This window comes from Cajanus cajan, chromosome 6 (genome assembly GCF_000230855.2).
Source record: "Cajanus cajan strain Asha chromosome 6, NIPB_CcT2T_4, whole genome shotgun sequence".
Taxonomy (NCBI): Eukaryota; Viridiplantae; Streptophyta; class Magnoliopsida; order Fabales; family Fabaceae; genus Cajanus; species Cajanus cajan.
Window position 1 is genome coordinate 6,197,446 of NC_138522.1, and position 27,756 is coordinate 6,225,201.

Consider the following 27,756-nt stretch of genomic DNA (forward strand, 5'->3'; position numbering starts at 1 on the left):
ACTGGTACAGGAAAAGATGAGGTGCCTACTTTCACTAAAGAAGAATACAAGAGCTTATTGGCACTCTTACATAATTCTCAGTCTCAAGGGATTCATGTTGCAAATCAGTTTAAAACAGTTTCAATTTCTGCTTTATCTGAGTCTGCTGAGTCAGGTAAACTTTTGATGTTTTCAAAATGCAGCAATGAAGTACTATGGATCCTGGATTTTGGAGCTACTGATCACATATGTTGTTCCCTTGATTTATTCTCTATGCGTAGAAAAATTGCACCTATACAAGTCAATTTACCTAATGGATCCATAGTAATGGTTGAATACACTGGCACAGTTCACATCTCTGACACATTAACACTTGATGAAGTTTTATATCTACCAGATTTTAGCTACAATCTGATTTCATTGTCTAAGCTTATGGATACAACAAAATATGAATTCAGATTAGCTAATAAAAAGTGTTTCATCTAGGACTCAAATTTGAAGATGATTGGTTCGGGTGAATTGGTGAATGGTCTCTTCTATTTGAAGATGAAGAAAGGCATACATGAAAGCAAGGCTATAGCAGCTATAGTTGCATCTATTCCAGAAGAAGCACTTTGGCACTTTAGACTTGGTCATGTTTCTTCATCTAGAATAGAAGGGCTAAAAAGAATAGTACCTAGTATACATAGTCAGAATAAAGAAGATATATGTGATATCTGTCACTATGCTAAACAAAAACATATTTCTTTTCCTATTAGTATAAGTAGAGCCACTTGTATCTTTGACTTGGTTCACATTGACATATGGGGACCCTTTTCAGTACCATCTATACATAATTAACAGTATTTTCTTACTATCCTAGATGATTTCAGCAGATTTACATGGGTAGTCTTATTAAAAAGTAAGTCACAGGTGCAGTTTCAAGTTGAAAGATTTGTGAACATGGTTGAGAGACAATTTGACAAGAAAATCATAATTGTTAGAACTGATAATGGAGTAGAGTTTGGCATGAATTCATTCTTTGCATCAAAAGGAATTATTCATCAACTTAGTTGTGTAGAAACTCCTCAACAAAATGGAAGAGTTTAGAGGAAGCATCAACATATATTGGCAGTGGCAAGAGCTCTTCTTATTCAATATAAATTACCAAAGAAATTTTGGAGTTATGCAGTTAGCTATGCAGTTTTTATTATCAACCGTGTACCTACACCTATTATTGGCAACAAGACTCCTTATGAATTGATGTTTAACCAAACTGCTGATTATAATCTGGTGAAAACATTTGGTTGCTTATGCTACATTGCTACACACACTGCACACAGGAAGAAGTTTGATCTTAGAGCCCGAAAGAGTGTTTTTCTAGGATATAAAACAGGAGTTAAGGGTTTTATAGCCTATGATTTGCACGCTGGTAGTATTGTAATATCCAGGCATGTATCCTTTCATGAGCAAGTATTTCCTTATGAGAGTACTAACTCACAGAAGTGGAATTATTTTCGTTTACCTGATACAGTATTTGATGATGTTGCTACCTTCATTCCATCTAATCCTAGTGCAGTTAATTTAGATATCCCTGAATTTTATAATGATAATTCATCTTCTCCATCCCAAGTCCAAACAGAACCTCCAACACAAGATTCTGTTTTAGAAGCTTCCATTCTTCCTACAAGAAAATCTACCAGAACAGTTCACAAGCCAAAGTACTTGGATGATTATCAATGTAATCAAGCCATCAAGCATCCTATTCAGAAGTTTGTTTCTTATGAAAATCTTTCCAAAAGCCACAAAATTTTTAGTCTTGCAGTCACTCAACATAAAGAACCTACGTCCTATGCTGAAGCCTCTCAACATCCACACTGGATAGAAGCTATGAATAAGGAGTTACAAGCCTTAGAAAACAACAAAACTTGGTCTATTGTAGATTTACCTCCAGGTGCACGTGCTATAGGTAGTAAGTGGGTATATAAAGTAAAACTCAAGGCAGATGGTAGTTTGGAACGTTATAAGGCTCGATTGGTTGCCAAGGGATATAATCAAATTGAGGGACTAGATTATTTTGACACATTTTCTCCTGTGGCAAAGCTTACTACAGTTAAAGTGTTATTGGCAGTAGCATCTATTAAAAAGTGATTTGTACATCAACTAGATGTCAATAACGCGTTTTTGCATGGAGATTTGCAAGAGGAAGTGTATATGCAAGTTCCCTTAGGTGTTCCTGTGAATGATCCTTCCAAAGTATGCAAGTTACGTAAGTCCTTGTATGGACTTAAGCAGGCTTCCCGAAAATGGTATGAAAGATTGTCCAAACTATTGCTTTGTTTGGGTTTTGTGCAAGCACAAGGAGATCACACATTATTCACACATTCCACTCCCGACTCTTTTTTGGCTTTGCTGGTTTATGTGGATGACATTGTCCTTGTTGGCAATTCCTTATCTCGGATTGATCATTTGAAACAGATACTTAATTCTCACTTTGGGATTAAAAATCTGGGTCTTTTAAAAAAATTTCTTGGCATAGAAGTAGCTCATTCCTCTAAAGGGATTTCTTTGTGCCAAAGACAATATTGTCTGCGATTATTAGAAGATACAGGTATGTTTCACTGTAAGCCTGCTCAAACTCCTTCTGATCATCACTTTCGATTACATCAGGATACTGGTCCCTTTCATGATGATGCTGCAGGCTACAGGCGTCTTGTAGGTCGTTTGTTGTACTTAACTACCACACGCCCTGATATTGCATTTGCTACTCAACAACTTAGTCAGTTCATGGCTTGTCCTAAAGCTTGTCATTATCAAGTTGCAATCAGAGTGCTTCGTTACTTGAAAGGTGCACCTGGACGTGGTTTGTTTTTTCCTCGTTCTTCTGATCTTCAGCTTTTAGGCTTTAGTGATGCAGACTGGGGAAGTTGTCCTGATTCTAGACGCTCTATTTCTGGTTATTGTTTCTTTCTTGGTCAATCTCTGATTTGTTGGCGTGCTAAGAAACAGGCCACAGTTGTTAAATCCTCTTCAGAGGCGGAATATCGTGCCTTAGCATCTGCTACATGTGAATTGCAATGGCTTCAGTACTTGCTCAATGATCTCCATCTTCAATGCTCGTCCTTCTGTTCTTTATTGTGACAACAAAAGTGCTTTGCACATTGCCGCTAATCCCATATTTCATGAACGCACTAAGCATTTAGACATTGATTGTCATATTGTGCGTGAAAAGACAAAAGAAGGCCTCATGCGATTGCTTCCAATACCTGGTTCTGCTCAGATTGTTGATGGTTTCACCAAGTCTTTGGCTTCTGCTCCTTTTCTCCGATTTGTTTCCAAGTTGGGATTGTTAGACTTGTTCATGCCATAAAACCCATTATTGTTAAGCTTCCTAATGGTCAACTTGTTCATGCCACCCATTCAGGTATAATTAATTTCAGTGATCAATTTGTTCTTTCTAATGTTTTGCATATACCAAGTTTTAGTTTCAACTTGATTTCCATTTCTAAGCTCATTTCATCTCTCCACTGTAAATTGATATTCCTCCTTGGTTCATGCATTATACACGATCCACACACCTTGAGGAAGATTGGTATAGTTGATATGAGCAATGGACTTTACACCTTGGCTGCCAGACCTATTACCAATCGTCATTCATGTTCTGCTATTGCCCATCCTAATTCTAGTACTATTCCCATAGATTTATGGCACTTTAGTTTAGATCACCCATCTTGCGAACGACTTGCATCTATGATGAAGCAGTATCCATACATCACTATAAATAAAAACTATATTTGTAGTAAGTGTCATTATTCCAAACAAAAAAAGGCTTTCTTTTCCTTTAAGCATTTCTAAAACATCATATGCTTTTGAACTGATTCACATTGATATATGGGGACCCTGTTCTATGACTTTTATGCACGGGCATTGATTTTTCTTAACCATAGTGGATATTTTACACGTTACACTTGGATTAATTTGATGAGTAACAAGGTTGAAACAAGAAAACATATAACTAATTTCATTTCCAATGTTGAAAGGCAATTTGACACCAAAGTTAAGATTGTAAGGAGTGATAATGGAGCTGAGCTTTTGATGAATAATTTCTTTCAAGAGAAAGGAATTATCCATCAAACCAACTGTGTTGAAACCCCGAAGCAGAATGGCATTGTAGAAAGGAAGTATCAACACATCTCAATGTCACCTGATAATTAATGTATTTGGAATCCATAGTTGATATATTGTCTTTCTCTAGATTTAAAAATAAATCACTCTCTACATTAGTTATACACGATAACTAATGTAACAATATTCCTTCTTTAACATTAACAAGAATAACATTGATTCCACAACCAATTTAAAATGTCTAAAATAATTAATATAAAAAAAATCCTAGATTGTTTGCTTGAGATCCATAAGCATTTGAAGGATAATATAATAAATTTGTAAAATCAAGTCATGAATGTTACTAAGGTCTTGACTCCTAACAAAGAGAAAGATATTTTCAAGAAGAATGTGGAGTTATGTGATAAGATACGGAGACAAGTCTAGGGCTATTTTTTAATATCAAATCGGACTATAACATATAAAAATAGATGATGAATTTCTCTAATGTTTAATTTAAATAAACCATAGAATCAACATTGAGAAAACTTGGTCCAAAATTGAAAAATTGGTTAAAAACCGAAAAACTAGTAAAACCCAACAAAAGATTAACCGAAAAACTGGGTCATTAAAAAAAGGCTTTATATGTCTTTGTTTTGTTAATGTATATAGTTATACATTGTTGAAACTTAAACAGACATTGCATTTGTTTGGTAGTCATCTCTGCATTTGTGAGGATACAATAATCTTTAATACTACTTGACATATTGAGAGGTATATCACTTATTATTGGGAGTTGTAATATGGGATATGCTATACGGGTTATGCTCTCATGCACAATTCTTCGGATTATTTTATCAATTGGAATAATTAATTTGGCGTACATTTTGTCTGTTTTAATTTGGCGTGCAATTTGTCCGTTTTAATTCTCCTCTATTGCAGAATAATGCCAAATCATATCAAGGATATGAGGGAGATAATTTAGCATGTAGTTTAAGATCTGTAGTTGTCATATACTTGTATATAATTACCTATTGATCAATAGAATGAGACAAACGATTCTTTTTCCATAACTTTGTTATGGTATCAGAGCGTACAAAGTCTCAGTGAGAACGTGTGACAAAACTCTCCTCATGGATAAAGCTGAGATCGAGAAGAAGGCCAAATTGGTGAAAAAGATACCTTCACCATATGACTTGCATGCAAACGATAATTCAGGAAATTTGATTGGAGGAAAAAATGGAGGTTTTCGAGCAAATGCAATGCAAGTGAATGGAGAAACCAATGGGACTAATGTAAATGCATTAAGTGGACTGAGTTCTGAGCAATGGCAAACTCTAAAGGATTTGTTGAACAATCACAAAGGAACCACAAGTGACAAAATGACAGGTAAACATAGTGAGTGGATCATAGACACAGGTGCCTCTAGCCACATGATAGGAAACTTGAGTTTATTATGTGGGTTGAGAGACGTAGTTGGGTGTCCAGTGAGACTTCCAAATACTCAACAGAACAATTACTACTCAAAATAAACTCAATATTCTATTTTATATAATATACTTTTGTTAAAGTTTTGTTAGAATGAGTGGTAGCGAGGTTAGGTATTGTGAAGAAGCAACTGGTGGTGGCATAAGCAAAGCAAGTAAAATAGTTCCTTATACGTAAATGTCTTATAAAGTGAGTAAAAAAAAATTTATTTTAGTATAAGTTACTCTTAGTTTTTCTTTCTTTTATGGAACTTGGAATAACTTAAACCTTAATTTAATTGAACGCCAGGATTGAGATATTTCAGAAATAATCATTTGATTTTGGTTATAAGAGACCCCATAAGAAAAAGTGGGAATAAAAAAAAAAAACGCGTTGGAGTATATCCTGTCGAATTCACTCCCCAAAATTTCAAAACAAGAAAGGGACAAGCGAAAGAGTGAAAGAAAAAGTAAAGGAGAAAAAGGAACGGAAAAGCCAATTACGCAGTTCCCACGTTGCCATTGCCCTCGATCCGCGTCTGTTCTTAAACCAGGATTAAACGGAACCTTACTGGTTAAGTACTCGTTAGAACAAAACCTTGGCAATACAATTTCTAAACCCTCGTTATCGCAAACGCAAAAGCGCACACACAGTGATCGATCGAGTTCGAGAGAGCGCGCGACGCGAGCGAAGCCGCCATGGTTAGGGCTCGCGAGAACTGGGAGAAGCTGGTTCGAGCGGCGCTGAAGAGGGAGCAGCAGAGGAATGCAGGCCAAGGCCACACCAGAGTCCCCAGCGGAATCGCCGGCGCGGTTCCGCCGTCCCTCGCTCAAACCACCAACATTGATTTGATTTTGCAGGCCGCCGATGAGATTCAGTCGGAGGACCCTAACGTCGCTAGGATCCGTAAGTCTTCAACTTTCGCTCAATCGGAATCACCTTGCGAGTTTCACTTTTCGATAATATGAGATCCGGTTTGTGTGTGTGTTGTGTGTGCATTATGGTGTGGCTTGAAGTTAGTTTCATGTGGAAGGGGAGTGAGTCTCTTCTAGAAGTTAAGTTTGTTTGATGTTTTTTTTAGTTGGGGAATTTATAGGACCGGTGTAATTGAGGAAACCTTGTTTGTTATGGAATTTGAATTAGTGGTGACTGAAATGGAATATATGTTGAAGATTGAGTCACGCTGAGACGAAGGTGGGGTAATTGGAGGTGGTGATGGTTGCATTTAGTGCAAAAGTGAGCATGGCTATGATTCAGTGTGTTAGATAACTTGAGTGGATTTGAAAATGGAAGGGCAAGGGGATACTATTAACTGAAATGGCCGGAGGGTGCTATTACTGAGAGCCTGATACGCACGTAGTGAGAATTTGCTCTGCTAGAAGTGGGAACGTTGTAGTAAACAAACTGAAGTGCCTGAATCTTAGTTTTGTTACGTTTGAGCTTTTTTGCTTGGTTATTGGATATTCAACATCAATTGGGAATCTTTCTTGGCAATTATTGATCAGGCTAAGCTCAGTTATACAACGAATAGGCTTTGTTAGTCTACTTTGTAAACACATGGCGAGATTTTACATTTTTTTCCATATGTTCTTTAGATTTAATATTATATATATAACTGCTCAAAAGTTGTTAAAATACTCAAAATGCATTATTCATATTTCATAGTAAAAACTAGTACTTAAACAAAACATACAAGTTGGTAGCAAAAGAGGATGGCAAAGATTCAGGAAAAAAAGAAACAAAATACAGCTGCTGGGTAGTGGAAAAAAAGATATAAAGAAAATTGATAGGAGAGAACAGTGGTAGAAGAGAAAGAAGAAGGAAAGTGGGTTCCAACCCGCAGGAGTGGAAGAGAAGGAGGAAAACAGAAGTAGGTTGCTGGAAAATGAAATGGGTTGCTGGAAACAGAGGTTGGGTTGCACACGCAGGAGACTGGGAAGAAGAAATAACTTTTTGAGGCTGATGCACGTCTAAAATCCCCCCAAAATACCCCCATTAACAATCACCAAATAAGGGAATTTTTGGGGATTTACTTCAAATCTTAGTTTTGTGCCTGCTCCACCTCTGATTTCACCCAGTATTCTGCTCCTTGATAGTGGCAGTGACAGCTGCACCAATAAACTGAGACACTGCAGTATCGTTAGAGGCTAGGGAACACTCTACTCTACCTCATTGCTATAGCTATGCTATTTGCTGCTATTGACAACTATGCTTTATAGTTGTCTTTATTTTTCCTCTTTTTTTTTTTTTTGGCAGTGTAATGGCTTATTATGGGCTCATCTTTTCTCATTTTAGCACTTTGTCCGTATTCCGTATCTTGTCTCTCGTCTCTGTTTTGTGAAGAGTAAAGACCTAGACTATTATGTACTTGAAATCAGAGAATATGCTAAATTGTGTGTCTAATAAATCTATGATGTACGTATGCCAGTTACTTGTTAGGTACAGTCATAATTACATGAGTAGTTACCTGATGTTAATACCGTGTAAAAAGAAGACATTTTAATATGTCAATGTGATGAAGAGGCCAGCTTTAAATTATAGCCATGGAAAGAAAAGATGAATTGATATGACATTAGCAACCTGAGAGATTGTAATCAAGGCCAAAGATTTGTATGTATCCCTTAGTTGCTAAGCCATCCATTGGATGTTCATGTGAATCAACCACTAGCATCTAATGGTGGATTTTTTAGTAGTCTTGGAAACCAAACCCGTCACATATTTCTTCACTTGGCACCAGCCTAGATGGTGAAAAGCTTCACCGATGGTTATATAAATGGAAAAAAAAATGACAAAGTCAAGAGAAAAGCATGGTGCTATGAAGGTGATGCGGCGTCTATAACTAAAAAGCATAAAGAGGATGTAGGGTTATAGTAGATCATTTACATTTTTGAGGATCAATGGGAAAATTGTCCAATGTTGTAGACTATAGTGAGCACTGAGTCAATCGGAACAAATTTTGAACTTGGTTAACATGGATGGGGAGTTGTGATTGGTGTTGGAACTTAAAAAAGGCTAAGGAGGACTAGAGACAGGAATAAAACTACGAGTTTTGGAATCAATAGAGGGGCTTAAAATAGGAAAGAGAGAACAATGCTTGCCTGAGAAATGTCTGAAGGTGTAAAGTAGATGAATAGTTATGATTGAAAAGGAGAAGTTACTTTAGTAGACATGATGACCAAAAAATGAGAACAAAAGTGGTAACCTTTTGAAGATGGGAGTATTGCTGAAAAGACTTGAAAACTTTGGTAGTGAGCTTTATCTTACCTAGAGTGAGATTATAAGCAAAACAATGTCATACTAAAATATGAGATGTAGAATGGCAGAGTACTAGGAAACAAGATGGAAAGGGGAGGTTGATCCTATGACTAAAGATGAAGACATTTTTGGTTAATCAAATAACAAAAGTAAGAACATTATCCCAGAAGCTATATGAATTATGAAACATCATGTAAATGTACATCAAATGGGGGTAAACTTGTGGTGAAAGGAACATGGGGAGTGCTAGCAAGTAGCAACACTTTATCTAACACTTTCTTTCTAACTTGCTCTCAACTGTTGGTTGAAATTTATTGGTAATCACAAATTTTTGGTAGTCCCACTTGTTAATCAGGAGAGAGACTTATTAAATGAGAAGTGGATCTACCATAATTTGTGATTTTCAACAAATTCCAGCCAACAGTAGAGAGTGTTGCTGGCAATCCTCAAGGAACATTCTCGATGCCAGTATCCTATAGCAATACCCATTTTATCAACCAGCTATTTGTTGCTTTCATCAATAATCTTTAATAAACTAGAGTAATGAATTAAGAATTTTCACTCTGATATTCAGATATTGTACTCTAATGCACTAGTCAATATATGAATCCAGTGTTTAAAATTTGAATATCATGATGCCGCGTTAACATTCTTTCATTGTTGGTAGATTAAAATGGATGGAGCCACAGAGGGATGAAATTGTTGGGAATTTGATCTTTGAGGGACTAAATTGATAATGTGTGTATTTTTCAGAGTAAGAGAGTAAAAGAGGGTTTTACTCATATACATACTGTATTGATTCCCTGTTGTTTTTTGTTTTGGACGAGGGGGTTGGTTAACTGAGTTCTTTTTTTGTCGTAATTTGCTAATTTGACTTTGCATTCATCAGTTCTTTCAGCCCAGGTAGAAAATATAATTTCACTTGCTCTAATATAAATTTTGGTTAAGTGCTCCATCATATTATGATCTGTATATGTGGCACAGTTATTCTATTACATTCTTTTAGGTCATGTCCTTTATGCTTTCAAGTTTCAATATGCTTAAATTTTTTTTCCTCTCATTCTGGGTAAAAATTTAGGTATACTATTTAAGCTTATCTCAATGTTCATGTCTTTGCCCTGTGAAATTTCAAGATATCACAATTCATTGCATGGTAATATATTATATGTAATGTGTCGCGCTTGAATCAGTTGATAGCGTGATATCCATCAGTAAGACCTTTTACTTTTTATTTCAGTGTGCGAGCAGGCATATAGTATGGCTCAAAATCTTGATCCCAACAGTGATGGTAGGGGAGTTCTACAGTTCAAGACTGGTTTAATGTCTGTAATCAAGGTATTGGTAGTGATTGGCGAATTTTGAGAGATTCATTGAACAGAAAACCTTTTTGGTCATTTGATCCTCCCATCTTTTCCTAGTGAATTTAAAGGGCTTATCAGCTGACTTGCTTATGATTTTCATTATGCTAGCAAAAACTTGCTAAGAAGGATGGGGTACGGATTGATCGCAATCGCGACATTGAAAACCTGTGGAAGTTTTATCAACACTACAAGCAACGTCATAGAGTGGATGACATTCAACGAGAAGAACAGAGATTGCAAGAATCTGGAACTTTTAGCTCCACACTGGGAGAGTATGTCCAACTCATAATTATTTTTAATTAAACCTACAAATATGAAATTTATTTCTTTGGTAAGATTGATGAAGGTTATTTCTTCTTTTTGCTGTGATAAAGCTTGATGCCTTTTTGCCTGTATGGCCTGAAATTATTTTGCTCCATGGAAAAATCATCTTGTTTTATAGGAATTTTGGTATGTCAATGAGAATTCAAGGCTTGGTCTATTTATTTGACTCAAAATTATTCTAAAGGAAACTAAATGTGAAAGCCTATGCTTGTTGTTACCCTTTAGTTAGTTTTTTTGAAATACTTTTTTTGCCTCATTTGCTAAAGCTGGTTAGAGGTCAGAAGCCTTGCGCACTCGCGCGCACGCGCGCACACACACACACACACACACACACATATATATATATATATATTTATATATATATATATTCCCTGGGATAGGTTATTAAAATGTAATAGAAATGTTCCATGGCTTAGAAGTCATATTGTTGACGATGGTGAAAAATAAAATAATTTGTTGATATGCAAAATAATAAGTTAATAGTTATGTGGAACTTCTAAAACAGGCAGATAGACTGTCCATTTACTTTCCTTAAGTCATTCATGCATATGCATTATACACAATTTGTATGGTAGTGAAATTGTTATTGGAGGACCACTCTCCTCTCTAATTAAACAGATTCTTAAAATATGCTGAAAGGCTTTCTTATTTACCTTTTCATTTTTGTTGATTAAAAACCTTAGTTTATTTTACCTAGACTTTGTCTTGCCCTGGTATAATGTGTGAATTGTTTTTTTTTTTTTTTTTGCTTCTAGGTTGAAACTTAGATCGTCAGAAATGAAAAAGATAATTGCCACATTACGTGCTTTAGTGGAAGTTCTGGAGGCACTTAGCAAGGATGCTGATCCCAGTGGAGTTGGAGGGCTCATAATGGAGGAGGTACTCCTTTTATATTAAGATGTCTATCGTAAAGCAAATTAACTTATTATGCATTAAAAGCTTTATTTTTTTTAAAACTATTTATTTTATTATTGGTCATTAATTTGATGGTTTTTAAGTTTGTGAGTCACTAGTTTTCATTCTTTTTGGATTACTAGTTGACATCTAATGAAGGGATATAGAAATATTTTGACTGCCTGTTGTCTTTTGTTTCTCATAAAATTCTATTTGAACATGACAAACTTCTTAAAGAACTTATTTTAAGTAACTGATTGCAATTTCAAATAACTCGTGATATTTGTCTTTCATGTTTTATTAGTTGCGAAAAATGAAAAAGTCAAGTGTGACATTTTCTGGAGAGCTGACACCATACAATATTATTCCTTTGGAAGCACCGTCACTAACCAATCCTATCAGAATTTTCCCAGAAGTAAGTTGAGCCCTTCAGAAGTCTTGTAGTATCTTCTCTCTCATTCCTAAGGGACTCGCATTTGATCTGCTTCCATTATTGTCAATCACTAGATGGAGTTATGGACATTGATACACCCATTTATGGTTTATCTGCATGATTTATGTAATATTATTCTGGAATTCATGTACTCTTTGTAGTAGTTTCTAATTCTATAACTGTGGTTTGGTTCTTAATATCAGGTTAAAGCGGCAATATCTGCAATTAGATATACTGATCAGTTCCCTAGACTTCCTGCTGGATTTAAAGTATCTGGACAAAGGGATGCAGATATGTTTGATCTTTTGGAATTTGTGTTCGGTTTTCAGGTTTGTAATGATTGCTGGAAATTTTAATTTTCCATTTCATTGCTGCGTGTCTTGGTTTTTGTGTGGTATCTGACACATCTCTTCGATGAGTCCTGCTGGATTCATCATCTTCTTAAAATTTTGTTACCGATATAAAAAGGTGGTTCCCAATATTAACATTAACAATATGCCAACATTTACTATTACCAATTAACAAAGGAGGGCATTTTGTAACACTAAACCTATGACATCCACTTGTTACAATAATTCCAAATGCTCCTCTCAATCTCACTGATGAAGTTAATCTCTCGCAGTTATATTTCTGTTCTCACTGTTAAACACTGTTTTTCTTGGTAAAATTATTTTGCATGTTTTAAAATTCAAAGCTGATTTACATTCAATATTTATATTTAATAAGAGGAAAATGCATAAATATATTTATTTATGTACCTGCTTTTTTAGTGGCTACTCTAGTGTTATTAAAGGGTAATAGTGCCATGCTTGTGTTGAAAAGTATTTTGTTAGGCCCATAACCATAACTCATACTTGTCCTGCAAAATTAAAGCATAGGAGGCACAAAAAGGGAAATGAAGGATCCATCTGTTACATGGAAACTGATATAATGGTTGACCAATATAATGAAACTATCTGGTGAGATTACATGGGGACTGATGAAGATTTAATGGCAGACCAATATTATGGGAATAATTTGACTCATGAGGTCCAATTTGTTTAAGCTTAAAAGAAAGTAACTTATGCTATACTGTTCTTAGCTTCTAAGAAACACATTAAAATGTTTCTCCCCCTAAAAATAACATTGAAGTATTATAAATTTTTTGTAATTGAATAAGTGCCTTTTCTTTATAAAAGACACTAAAAGGCAAAATCGTTGGGCGAAGGCTTTATAAAGACTGTGCAGGAATGGAGAAGGGAACAGAAAAAGTTCGAAGTGTGATTTGAGTTTTGGGGTAGAATCTCCTTAGGATGGGTGCTCAATGCTGCATTTAGGCTTTGTTTGGGGGAGAAGAAGGAATAGAAGAGAATAAGAGAGAATAGGTGAGAATTGATTTGATAGGAATTAGGTAAGAAATTGAGTGAAATAGAATGAAAGTTGTAGTTGTTTGGTAGAGTGGAATTAAGTGAGAAATAAAGTGAATTTGGTATTTACAATTACTATTTTACCCTCATTTTATAATATAATTAGAATTAATATTTTTTGTTTTATGTAATTTTACACATTTTTTCAAAATCCACAAGAATCCCCTCAATGGATAGGGTATAAAAAATGATGTGGGACCCACTTCTAATTCCTCACAATTCTCCTTAAATATCCTCTGTCAAACACAAATGTTGTTTTCAAATCCACTCTAATCCATCTCCCTCCCTATTAAATCTCCTCCACGAAACATAGGCTTAATGTGTGTTTGTTTAGTTTATTTTGAAGAAATAGTTCTTTATTTTTTTTTCCAATTTTTCAGAAAACTTTTGAAAAGTAAATGATTGTTTTTCTTGAAAAAGCTAAACCAAACATGTGCTTAGTCATTTTATTTCCTCTTTCTATTCTGTTATTTCCTTTTATTGCGTTTTGAATTCCAACAAATCTAGATTGGATAATACAAGGTCTTTTTCCATCTATTCTTCTGGTTTTCCTGCTCTTTCATTCATTCAAATTTATAGTGCATACCTGATTTTGTTGCAAAGTGTTGTAGTTTATGTTTGGACGAAAAATTTCATTATACTTTAGAATTTTAATTTCAGTTCCAATTCTCTCAGAATTGGATCAGTTCAGAAATATAGATTTTATGTTTGTTGTTATGCAAATAATTGGGGGCATATAATTAAATTCATTTCTAATTCTATTGTTTAGATATTTGGATATAAGATCTAAAATTTGAAACAAAATTAATTATGAATCTAGTGTTAAAAATTATTTAAGATACTAAGAGTGTGGTTATTTCAAGGTTTTTCTAGTCATTCTCGTGAAAGTGAATTTGGGAAGTGAGATTCCCATGCTTGTTACAAGCTTAAAAAAAAATTCATGGGTGTTGTTAGATTTTCAATACTAGTATTTTTCTGTGTTTAGCTTGAATTTTATTCCTATGGTGATATGTGGAATGTTGCATTGCCCTTGGAAGTTAGTTTCTTACCCAACTATGCTTCCTTTTTCATTCCCACTTTTTAACATTAATTTTGGAACATAATCTCAGGAATATTAAAATCTAACCATATGTAATAGTACTTTAAATATTATTTCTTAGAATGTATTAATATACGTTGAAACAAATGTTACCTAATAATGAATTGGAGCTGGGTTGGGTTTAGGGGAAAAAATATTTGTTCAAACTAGGCATGCCAATCAAATCTGATCCCACAAGTACTTGTCTGACCCCAATTAGTCCTTGACAAGGAAAAATACACTTTGACTGAAGTCAAGTTCAGGTTTTCCCAGCTTTGTAGAAATAGGGACGGGTTTAGGTTTGCAAATGAAAACCCCAAATCCACCCCGCACTTCACACACACATATTTGTGTGTATCAGAATTAAGAATATATTTTTACACTCTAGTTTTTATAAATATTAAAATTATAAATTAATTAGTATAATTACTAAATAATTTACAATATAATAATTAAATACTTGAATATTGAAACAGATTGGCCAAAAAGGATCAGTCATATTGATCTGTATATTTTCCTTATATAAAGAGTGATTAGGGTTACAAGAAGAAAAAGGCTACAGAGTCTAGAAGCCTAAGCAATTACATTAGGAGAAAAGACCAATCAGAAAAATACAATAAATATTTAAATAAGAAGAAGCTTTCTAAACAAGCTATTCTAACACTCCCCCTCAAGTTGGTGCATACAGATTATATGAACCGAGCTTGGAACATAAAAATTGAATTCGAGGCCCCCTTAATGAATTAGTCATAACATCTGCAAGTTGTTCACTGGAATTGACAAATTCAGTAATGATTTCCTTGGACAACAACTTCTCTCTCCCAAAATGACAATCAACCTCTATGTGCTTGGTTCTCTCGTGAAATACTGGATCGGAAGCAATGTGAAGAGCGGCTTGATTATCACAATACAATTTCATTGGATGATCCTCACAAAATCTTAACTCTTGAATGAGTTGCTTAATCCGTATAAATTCACAAGTAATCAAGGCCATAGCTTGATATTCAGCTTCAACACTAGATTGAGCAACAACATTTTGTTTCTTACTCTTCCAAGAAATGAGATTTCCACCAAGGAATACACAATATCCAGTAGTAGAGCGCCTATCTATAGGACATCATGCCCAATCAACATCACAGTATCCAGAAATTCGATTATCTCCTTTGTCCTCATATAGTAATCCTTGTCCTGGAGCCTTTTGATATATCTAAGAATACGCAGAACAACATTCCAATGATCAATATGAAGAGCCTGCATGAACTGACTAACAAGCCCTACTGCAAAAGAGAGATCAGGTCTCGTGATTGTAAGATAAATGAGTTTCCCAACCAATCTCCTATACCTTTCTGGATCTATGAACGGTTCACCTTGATCAGTCATTAACTTTTGGTTAGGATCCATAGGACTATCAATGGGTCTGCAATCAGTCATGCTTGTTTCCTCCAAAATGTCCAAAGCATACTTCCTTTGAGAGATCACAATGCCTTCCTTTGATTGGGAAACTTCAATACCAAGAAAATATTTTAGATGTTCCTGATCTTTGGTCTGAAAATGGCTAAACAAATGTTTCTTCAATTGAGAAATTGTAGCTACATCGTTTCCTGTAATCACTATGTCATCCACATAAACAATTAAATAAACACATCTCCCAGGAGAAGTATGACAATAGAAAACTGAGTGGTCTGCTTCTTTTAAGCCCAAAGTCTTGTACAACATGACTAAATTTTCCAAACCAAGTTTGAGGAGATTGTTTGAGGTCATAAAGAGATCTTCTCAATTTACAAACTAAACGAGACTCCCCCTAAGCAACAAATCCAGAAGGTTGCTCCATGTAAATCTCCTCCTCCAACTCACTATGAAGAAAGGCATTTTTAATGTCTAATTGGTGGAGAGGCCAATGACGAATGGCTGCCATAACAAGAAAGAGACGAACAGTAGGAAGCTTGGCCACAGGAGAGAAAGTGTCACTATAGTTGAGCCCATAAATTTGAGTATACCCCTTGGCCACCAATCTGGCTTTGAGCCGATCAACTGTACCATCAGGGCCAACTTTAATAGCATAGACCCATCTGCATCCAACTGGTCGTTTCCCAGGAGGGAGGGGAACTAGCTCCCATGTACCACTATGCTCTAGAGCTTGCATTTCAGCAATCATGGCTTCTCTCCATCCAGGATGACCAAGAGCCTCATGAACATTTTTAGGAATAGTTAGAGGAGATATAGAAGTGACAAAGGAGAAATACAAGGGAGATAATCGATGATAACTCAGAAAATTATAAATAGGATGAGGATTTCGAGTAGACCGAATACCTTTTCGAAGAGCAATGGGCCATTCAGAGCTATCCTCACTAGGATCCACAGTAAGGGCATCTGATGGTGAAGGACAAGAATCTGGTGACTCTTCAGGTAATGTCGGGCCAATTTGTCGTGGTCGACGGTGATATGTAACAAGAGGAGGGGGGTAGCTGGGGAATAACATTTGTACCCTTTTTGAAGACGAGAATAGCCTAAGAAAACACATTTAATTGCTCGAGCAGATAATTTATCCAAACCAGGAGAGACATTATGGACAAAACATGTACACCCAAAGACTCGAGGTGAGACATGAAACAAGGGTTCCTTTGGATAAATAATGGAGTAAGGGATTTTATTTTCAAGAGAAGAAGAGGGCATCCTGTTTATTAAAAAACAAGAAGTGAGAATTGCATCACCCCAATGATGTACAGGAACATTTGCATTGAGCATTTGGGTGCGTGCAGTCTCTACAAGGTGCCTATTTTTCCTTTCTGCTATTCCATTTTGTTGGGGTGTATGTGGACATGTAGATTGATGCAAGACACCCTGTGAGGATAGGAAAGAGGATAATTCAGAAGAGAAATATTCTTTTGCATTGTCACTTTGAAAAATTTTAATTAGTCTCCCAAATTGGTTTTTGATCTCATTGAAGAAGGACATAAAAATAGACAAAAGCTTAGAACGATCTTTCATTAAATATACCCAAGTACATCGAGAAAATTCATCAATAAAGGTTACAAAATATCTGAAACCAAAAGATGTTACATGACTTGGACCCCAAATATCAGAATGAATGCTGGTGAAAATCGAGTTACATCTTTTATCAGTTTGCTTGGGAAAAGATGACCTAACATGTTTGCCTAATTGACATGATTCACAACCTAACTCTGCTAATTTTTGAAGACTAGGGACCAAAAGTTTCAACATGGATAGACTTGGGTGACCCAAACGATCATGCAAAAGCTTGGGTGACAAAACAACAACAAAAGATACAGGTGGTTGCATTTCAAAATAGTAGAGACCTCCAGATTCATGTCCTGCGCCAATCTTCTGACCCGTACCACATTCCTGAATAACAAAAGATTCAGCATTAAAGGTTACTGAACAATTTAAGGATTTGGTTAACTAGCTTAAAGAGATTAAGTTGAAAGGACAATTAGGGATAAACAAAATAGAGTTTAAATTTAATGAGGAAGACAGAGAGACTTGGCCGATTCCTTTAGGAGCAATTCTGGATCCATCTGCTAAGGTAATAAGGTGAGGTGATTTAAGTGGGGACATGGAAGAAAACATAGAATTATTACCAGTTATGTGATCAGAGGCTCTTGAATCAATGATCCATGGACTTTGATTTGCAGTTGAATGAGAAATACAAGCTGTAGAAACAATAGTGGTAGAGGAAGATTGAGCTTGATTCATAGATTTCCATTGAAGATATTCCTGATAGTCATCTTGGGGAACCTTCATCTCAGATTTTCCTAATTTCTTAGACTTGGACAGATTTGCTATCTTCTCTGGAAAACCATGAAGAGAATAACAATTCTCTTGGATATGACCTATCCTCTTGCAGTATGAGCATTGAGGACGACCACTTCTACCTCTTCCTCCTCGATTTCCACGACCACCTCTACCCTGACTTGAAACCATTGCAGAAGCTTCAACAATTCCACCAGAGTTTTCATTCTTCACTTCTGTAGGGACACAAAGAAGTCTAGTTATTAGGCAGTCCATTGAAGGAATCTCGTGGCTGGTCAGAATCTGGTCACGAACATGATTGAAGTCTGGGTGCAATGTTCTCAGGATCAGCACCATATATAGCCTATCAAGTTTCTTATTTATTCCCTCTAATGAATCATCTGTCAGGAACATTTTTAGTTCTTCTACAGCAGCTTGGGCTTCAACAATGTGAGACGTCATTTCATGATTAATTTGTTTCAAGGATGCTATTTTCTGAGCAACATCATATAACCGCTGAATATCGTTTGCATAAATATTTTGAGCCTTTTTCCAGAAAGAACAACAAGTTTTGAAGGCTCTAAGGATCCCCAAAATATTGGGCTCAACCGACTACCACAACACAACACATAGTTGAAAATCAAGCTTCTTCCATTTAGCCTGACTTTCATCTGAACCCTCAGCGTTTTCCATTTCTAAGTGATCGTGGTACCCTTGACCAAGGAACCATAGTTCCATAGAGGCAGCCCATGATAAATAATTTTTTCCATTAAGTTTCTCTGTGGTTATGGTCGGAGTGCCAAAAATAGACAAAATAGGGCCTGGAGATGCCATAAGAAGATGGGTCGTGCAACAGGTATTTTAAGAGAGAAGAACAGAAGAAGAGAAATGCAGGCCCACACCTTAAATAGTGGTCAAATCACAAAATTGAGTCCAGAAATAGACTCAGTAGACTCCGACGAACAAGACGATGGTAGAGTGAGGAGGTTCCGACGAACAGATAGTGGCACGTGAATAGTATGTGCTTGACAGAACCGGAGAGAGAAATGACGCGTGAGAGCGCTTGGGGACTCTGACGATGCTGGAGTTGATGGGGTTAGGTCGCGCTTGACAAGGCGCACCAAACCCTAGGTTCGCCGGAGTAACAGGACGGCAGTAGACGGCGGCGAACAGCGGCGGACGGCAGAGCGAGATCGACCCCGCTCTGATACCAACTTGAATATTTAAACAGATTGGCCAAAAAGGATCAGTCATACTGATCTGTATATTTTCCTTATATAAAGAGTGATTAGGGTTGCAAGAAGAAAAAGGCTACAGAGTCTAGAAGCCTAAGCAATTACATTAGGAGAAAAGACCAATAAGAAAAATACAATAAATATTTAAATAAGAAGAAGCTTTCTAAACAAGCTATTCTAACATTTATATTAAAATTAAAATTACAGAGATTATAAGAAATATAATAGTTCTTTTTTTTTTTAGGTTCATTTTGTGTATTAATTTTTATATATTATTCAAATTAAAATGTAATTCTTAATATATGATTTAATATAAAATATATAAAAATATTTATTTTTGAAAGGTGGGTTGGTTCCCTGGACCTTGACGGGGATGGGATTGGGTTATAATTTTTTTATCTCTTCAAAATCCATCCCTGAACCCGCTCCACCATTACAACTTGTAATTTACAATGGGGTAGTTATTACCAGTTAAATGGGGTTGGTTTGTTTTGAGAAAGATTATGTCAAACTGTACCTAACGAATGCAATAAAATTGAGCTCGGTTCAGCCAGGTTAACAGGTCATCCAAACATTTTAGAAACATTTAAAAAACAAAAAATATTAAACAGAGAAAAATATGGGTATGGATTGGACAGGTTTGAACTTTGAAGTTATTGACCTGAGACTCAAACCCAAACCAACCTTTTTTTTTTACTTGATATTGACTGATTTTTCAGCTGAGTTGGGCTGGTCAATTAACGGGTTTACCAAATCCATCTTTACCACTTTTTCTTAGATGTATCTAGAGTTGACAATTTTTAGGGTGTGACTTAGGAATTTGAAAAGACTCAATTTAGTTAATTTGTTCCATGGAAATGTCATGGGATTATGATTTTAATTCTAAAAGGGCTTCCAACCACAAAACATATAATTAATAGGCAAATTCCAATTCTCAGCTTCAATTTCATGCTTAATTCAAGATACCAAATGGACATTTTTAGTTATGATTAAACAAGATTTTGAATTATGAATTTTCTTTAGATGTTTTGCTTCCCACCATAAGTAAATATTTTTGGTCATAATCTTAAATTTTTGTATATGCAGAAAGATAATGTAAGGAACCAGCGTGAAAATATTGTTTTGATGATAGCAAATAAGCAGTCTCGACTTGGCATACCTGCTGAAACTGATCCAGTGAGTTTTCTTATGAATCTAATTTGATGCAGTTTTACTGTCTAATATTTAATTTTTTAGTTTGTAGGCATTCTGTTTTGCCTTATTATCTATCCTGAAAGAATACACAACCACTTCTTTGTTCTGGCAGTAATATAGTTTCTAGTTTTCTTGGTGTAGAATTTTGTTCTTCGCATTTGTATGTCTTAAAATTGAAATTTTCATCTTTATCCATCTTTATAAGTGTTACAACCATTGTTTAATATATGTTGTGCAGCTTTTATAAAGCTGTTCTTTTGACCCTATCTGTCTTAGGGTAATTTAGGTCAATAGGCTGGCAGATTTTCTGATGGTGTTTAGGGTTTAGAGCGGGTCTGATCTCGCTCCGTCGTCCAAATTCTCCGTCGATCTTAGGGTTTGGTGCGCCTCGTTGAGCGCAACCCAACCCTATTGGTTTTGAGGGCATTGGAGTCTTCACGCGCTCTCATGCACCGTTCCAAATTTCTGTTCGATCACGTGCGTGTGGTTCACGTGCCACCTTCTGCTCACTGGAGTTCTGTTGCACTGCCACTGCCATGTTCGTCCCCCTCTTCCGAGTCTCTTCTAGCCCTTGGTTCACTGTTTTAGGTGGCTATTTGTATCGCGGTTACTTTTCATCTTCTTCCTTATAAGTCAAATGGCCTCCACAGGTCCTGTTCTTTCTTTTTCTGGTACTCCCACCATTACCACTGCAAAACTGAATTGGAAAAACTATTTATCTTGGTCTGCGTCCGTGGAGTTATGGTTTCTTGGTCAAGGATATCATGACCATTTGGAGAAGGAAGTTGATGCTATTCCTAATGAAAAGAAATCTCAATGGCAGAAACTTGACTTCCAATTGTGTGCTGTCCTATGGCAATCAATTGAACCTGAGGTGTTAGAGATACTCAGGTCATTTAAGACATGTCATTCATTTTGGAAGGAAGCCCAAGATATTTTTGCTAATGACATCTAATGTATTTTTGATGCAACCCAGAGAGTAGCTTCTCTTAAACAAAACAACCATGATATGATTTCACATGTAGCAAAGGCCCGAGCTGCAATAGAAGAATTGAAAAGATTTCTTGTGGCTGACTCATTTTAGGGTGTCAACAGAAAACTTGATAAGTTATATATGGTTCTGATTTTGAGAAGTTGCATTCAGATTTTGATCATGTACGTGATCAAATTTTGGCTGGTGATCAAATCCCCTCCATGGATAGCTTAGTCACTAGACTTCTTTGTGTTCCTACCTTGGTGAAAAATGAAAACATAGTTGAAACTACTGAGATCTCAGCAATGGTAGCATCTTCTGGAAGAGGAGGACGTAGTAGCCGAGGAGGACGTGGTGGTAGAAGTGGAAGTTCTCAGTATACATATCGCAAAAGAAAGGGTCATACACAAGAAAATTGCTATTCCCTGCATGGTTTTCCTGACAAGAAAGCCCAGGTGTCAAAATCTGAAAAATCAAGTTCCAAGTTTTCTGATGAGGAGTATCAAGACTATCTAAGGCTCAAATCAGAAAAATCTAACAACCAAGCCCAATCTTCTTCTGTGTCAAGTATTTCAACATGTATTTCTCATTCTGTGGAAGGTTATGGTTCATGGATAATTGACTCAGGTGCCTCTGACCACATATCTGGTAATAGTTCCTTATTTTCATTCATTTCCTCTCCAAAAGTTCCTCATCTTGTTACTGTAGCTAATGGGTCCAAAGTTGCATCTCAAGAAATTGGTCAAGTTCCTTTGTCTCCTTTAAAGTTTATAACTTAATCTCTCTAAGCCGATTGACTCGTTCATTAAATTGTTTAGTAACATTTGATGCTAATTCCTTTGTCATACAGGAACGTGGTATGGGTCGTCTGATTGGCGAAGGACATGAATCACGAGGTCTTTATTACATAAAAACCAGCCCACCTGTATCTTGTTTTGCTACCCCAGCACCAAAGCTTTTGCATGATTGTTTGAGTCACCCAAGTTTAGCAAAATTGAAGATAATGGTTTCTAGTCTCAAATCACTTCCTGTTTTGAAATGTGAATCGTGTCAATTAGGAAAACATGTTAGGTCATCATTTCCTAAACAAATTGTACGAAGATGTAACTTAGTGTTTTCTACCATTCATTCAGACATTTGGAGACCAAGCCGTGTCACTTCTTTTGGTTTTAGATATTTTGTAACCTTCGTTGATGAATTCTTTTGATGTACTTGGGTTTACTTAATGAAAGATTGATATGAACTTCAATCTATATTCTGATATTCATGTCTTTCTTTAATGAGATTAAGAACCAATTTGGCAAGATAATTAAAATCTTTAGAAGTGACAATGCTAAAGAATATTTTTCTACTGAACTCTTCCTTTTTATCCTCACTAGGTATTTTACGTCAATCTACATGTCCTCACACACCACAATAAAATGGCATAAGCAGAGAGGAAGAATAGACATCTTATTGAAACTGCACGCTCCCTAACGTTTAATAAATAGGATGCCATCTTCCTCTCTTGAAAATTAGATTCCCCACTCTATCATTTTTCCTAAATGACCCTTTTCTTCATGTCTTTCCTTGGGTGTTTAGACAAACTTTCTGCAAAGGCTATTGTGTTTTCCTGGGATACTCTCGTCTTCAAAAAGGATACAAATGTTATTCTCCAACTACTAAGAAGTATTATATGTCTGCTGATGTTACCTTCTTTGAGGACACACCTTTTTTCTCACCCTCCATAGACAATCCTGTTTCCGTTCAATAGGTTCTTCCTGTCCCATTCTCTGATCCAATCATGATTCCTGATCCTTCTAACACCAACTAAGATGAGAATCAATGCCATACTCATGATTCAGTTGAAGACCTTCGTGATTCTGATCCTTCCTCAACAACTTCCCATACCACAGGTCCTTCATCCTCCACGTCAGCTCATGACTCCAATTCAGATTGGCTCATCACTATTCGGAAAGGTAGTCGGTCTACTCGTAATCCTCATCCTATTTATAATTTTTTGAGTTATCATCACTAGTCTCCTTCATACTTTTCCTTTGTTTTCTCTTTGTCATCTAATACTATACCTAAAACTGTCAATGAGGCACTTGATCATCTAGGATGGCGACAAGCCATGATTGATGAAATGTAGGCTCTTGCACACAATGGCACATGGGAGCTTGTCCCTCTACCTCCTAGAAAGAAGCCTGTCAGTTGTAGATGGGTCTATGCTGTTAAAGTTGGCCCTAAGGGTGAAGTTGATTGCCTTAAAGCTCGGTTGGTAGCCAAGGGTTACACTCAAATTTATGGACTTGATTATTGTGATACCTTTTCTCTTGTGGCTAAGATCACCACGATTTGGCTCTTCCTTGCTATGGCAGCTATTCGTCATTGGCCACTCCACCAACTTGACATTAAAAATGCCTTCCTCCATGGTGACCTTGAGGAAGAGATTTATATGGAGCAACTCTTGGGTTTGTTGCTCAGGGGGAGTGTGATTTTGTCTATAAATTACATCTATCTTTGTATGGACTGAAACAATCACCTCGAGCTTGGTTTGGTAAATTTGGTCACATTGTGCAAATGTTTGGATTGAAACAAAGTGAGGCAGATCATTCAGTGTTTTATTGTCATTCTGTTGGAAAGTGTGTTTACTTAATGGTCTATGTTGATGATATAGTTATATCGGGAAATGATGCTACTAGAATTTCTCAACTAAAAGAGCACTTATTCAGCCATTATCAGACTAAAGACCTTGGTAGTCTGAAATACTTCCTTGGTATTGAAGTGGCTCAATCAAAGGAAGGTGTTGTAATTTCACAAAGGAAATATGCTCTGAATATTTTGAAGGAAATAGGTTTGGAAAATTGCAGGCCAATTGATAGTCCTATGGATTGAAATCAGAAGCTAATGATAGATCAAGGTGAGAGTTTTCCAGATCCAGAGAGATACAGGAGGCTGGTGGGAAAACTCATTTATCTGACTATTACAAGATCGGATATTTCATTTGCAGTTGGAGTTGTTAGTCAATTCATGCAAAATCCTCACATTGATCATTGGAATGCTGTGATTCGCATTCTCAGATATATTAAAAGGGCTTCAGGACAAGGATTGCCTTATGAGGATAAGGGAAATACTCAAGTCTTGGGGTATTGTGATGCTGATTGGGCTAGTTGTCCTATAGACAGGAGATCTTCCACATGATATTATGTGTTTATTGGAGGGAATCTTATTTCTTGGAAGAGCAAGAAACTAAGTGTTGTTGCCCGATCTAGTGCGGAGGCTGAATATAGATCTATGGCTTTGGCTACTTGTGAACTTGTGTGGATTAAACAACTTCTTCAAGAGTTAAAGTTTTGTGAAGTTAAGCAAATGAAGTTATATTGTGATAATCAGGCAGCCTTTCATATTGCTTCCAATCCGGTGTTTCATCAGAGAACCAAAGACATAGAAATTGATTGTCATTTCATTCGAGAGAAACTGTTGTCCAAGGAACTTATAACCGGAGTTATCAGCTCTAATGACCAACTTGCAGGCATTTTAACTAAGTCTTTAAGAGGACCTAGGATTCAGTTTATATGTTCCAAGATTGGTGCATACAATTGATATGCTCCAGCTTGAGGGGGAGTGTTAAAACCATTGTTTAATATATGTTGTGCAGCTTTTATAAAGCTGTTCTTTTGTTCATATATATATATGAACAAAATGGATACACCATCAGAAAATCTGCCAGCCTATGGACCTAAATTACCCTGAGAGACTCTCAGTTTTTTGCCACAAATTCAAATTTAAGTATAAGCATGCATTCCTTTGACTGTATCTGTTTGGATTTAACTTTTGGCGAATAAGGCTTTGTCATGTTTTCTTATAACTCCTTTTTTGCTTTAGAGAGGGTAAAATAGATTAGAGAAGGCTGTCATATATTTAATTGGTTGAGTAATGCTAGCAATGCTTCCTCTAGCACTCTTTTTAATACTCTCCTACTATTGTATGAAATTTATTGAAAATTACAAATTTTGGTGGGTCCCACATCTCATTTAATGAGTCTCTTTCTTGATTTAGAGGTGAGACCTGCCAAAATTTATGATTTCTCATGAATTTCAGTCAATAATAGTGTGTTAAAGTGTTGCTAGCATTCCTCTCAAGTGGTTTGTTGTCTTGATGCTTAAAGCATAGTTGTCACTAGCACCAGATAGTGCTATTGCAGAATTGCTTCATGAAGTTTGATAATCAACCCAACCAATTTCTATGCTGAGGTTGAGTAAACTGTCCAGACCAGTAAAGCTCTATGGTTACCACACAAAGTAGGAAGGATGGGAAGGAAAAGTACTCTATCCATTTAGTGGGCCAAGGCCAACCTACTAAGGTTATGGAGTATCAAAGGAACTAAGAGTGTCGTGTAGCCCAAGTAGTGTTTCCTTTCTATTGTGGATTTGCAGCAGTTTCACACCATGAACAGTTGGATCCAGGAGGAGGTAAGTCAGGAATGATGTTTCAGATTTTTGGCCCATTAGTTGCACATGAGTTTCCCAAGAATGGAAGTGTTGATTTGAGGGGCTACAAAATCTTTCAACTTGTTAAGGAAAATAGGAGGCATAATGATGAACCAATAGATACATGTTATGCAGTTGCTGCAACAACAGCAAAGGTGACCCATGTTATGCTTGACAGTATTGATGCTGCTGAAGTTGGATTTGTAGTTGTGTTTGGGCTTCTTACTTGCTGCTAATATGGAGTTCAAAGGAAACAGCCCACAAACTTTACAAGTAGATGAGGAAGCATTTTGTTAGTGATCCAACGTGTTTGCGTGGTGGCTACAGGAATTAGTCCACATCTTACTGAAGTTCCCAAGAAAAGAGTTATTGAAGCTACTTTAATGGGGAGTTGCAAAATCGTTCTGTGGGGTGCCTGGGCTATCCACACTAACTTCAGACAGTATTCATTACATAATTGTGGTATTTTTCACCACAAGCAGTGGGACCCTGGTGGAAGTTATTGCTGCCAATGGGAGGAAATGATCCAACCGATCAAGTTATTGCAGCCAGTGGAAGAAAATGATTCAAACCAACTCCTGAGAAATTGTTAAATAAAAAAACCCCATCTTCAAGCAATGAGAGTGTATGTATGGTGGGCATTTCCTGCAGTTACATTTCATTCACCATGAGGTGAATTTGCGAAGGGGATTATTATTAGGCTCAAAAGTCATGTTTACAGAAGAAGGGGGGAAATAACTGAATGTTTATGTGGTAGAAAGAGAGTGGGGAGGGGGGCCCAAAGGGGGAGAGAGAAAATGGGTATATATAGGGGAAGGGTAACCAAATGTAGGGGATATTATTCCGAGAGGTTTTTGGTGATGATTTTAAGCTGAGGCCGGCTCTACTCATCATCTGGGTGTTTGCTTGTTTGTTTTACTTAGTTGCTACTCCATATATTTTAAGGAGATTATCTCCCTCTATAATTTGAAGTATGGCATTTATAAAGCCTTGGGATCTCGCATTAGCTATCTTTTTTGTGGTGTGTTTCTCCCTAGGTTCTTATCAATCTCTTAGGAGCTTTAAAGTCGAGCTTATGGAAGCTTCAGTTTATTTAAACACTCGAATTTGACAACATACACTAAAATCCTGCTTGGTGTTTAACAACTATATTGTACGTGCACTCAATATGGTCCCTTGGAAAATGTCGTGTTTTTGGAAGCTTCTCATGGAAGCTTCACGAGTTTTAGTTAAACTCTCTGCTTTGACAGCATATGCCAAAATCCTGCTTAGTAGGTGTTAACAACTATATTATATGAGCACTCAGTGTGGTCCCTGGGTAATTGTTCATTCAACTAGCATTCTGATTATAATTTTTATTTATTTATTTTTCAATTATTAGTTTCTCACATCTTTTTTTTATTTGATGGGGTATACAGAAAATAGATGAGAAAACAATCAATGACGTCTTCTTGAAGGCGCTAGATAACTATATCAGGTGGTGCAGATACTTGCGAATACGTCTTGCATGGAATAGGTTATTACTTCATCTATATCATGCTTTGAATATCTTTTCTCCTTCATAATTTGCTTGATAACCTTGATTGGATTTCATTTCATGTTTCCTGCAGTTTAGAGGCAATTAACCGAGATAGGAAGCTTTTTTTGGTTTCCCTGTATTTTCTTATATGGGGTGAAGCAGCAAATGTCCGTTTTCTTCCTGAGTGCATTTGCTATCTATTCCACCATGTAAGTCTATTGTGCTCTTTAAATTTTGAGCCATCCTCACCTCCATTATCATTGTTAGTTTAACTTTAAGCACTTTTTCAATAAGCTCTTACTAAATGAGAGCTTATTATAAGCTTGATTTTTG

General features: G+C 36.3%; 1 protein-coding gene across 1 annotated transcript in view; it reads left to right on the forward strand.

Moving 5' to 3' along the window:
* The first annotated feature begins 5,923 nt into the window (after positions 1–5,923).
* GSL8 (glucan synthase-like 8) overlaps positions 5,924–27,756 on the forward strand; it is a 60,644-nt gene continuing 38,811 nt past the window's right edge. Inside the window, exons 1-9 of the mRNA XM_020380177.3 lie at positions 5,924–6,435; positions 10,022–10,119; positions 10,254–10,417; positions 11,225–11,348; positions 11,668–11,778; positions 12,000–12,125; positions 20,352–20,441; positions 27,323–27,420; positions 27,515–27,632. Coding sequence (XP_020235766.1) covers positions 6,228–6,435; positions 10,022–10,119; positions 10,254–10,417; positions 11,225–11,348; positions 11,668–11,778; positions 12,000–12,125; positions 20,352–20,441; positions 27,323–27,420; positions 27,515–27,632 — 1,137 coding nt within the window. The 5' untranslated portion in view covers positions 5,924–6,227. The remainder of the gene's footprint in view (positions 6,436–10,021; positions 10,120–10,253; positions 10,418–11,224; positions 11,349–11,667; positions 11,779–11,999; positions 12,126–20,351; positions 20,442–27,322; positions 27,421–27,514; positions 27,633–27,756) is intronic.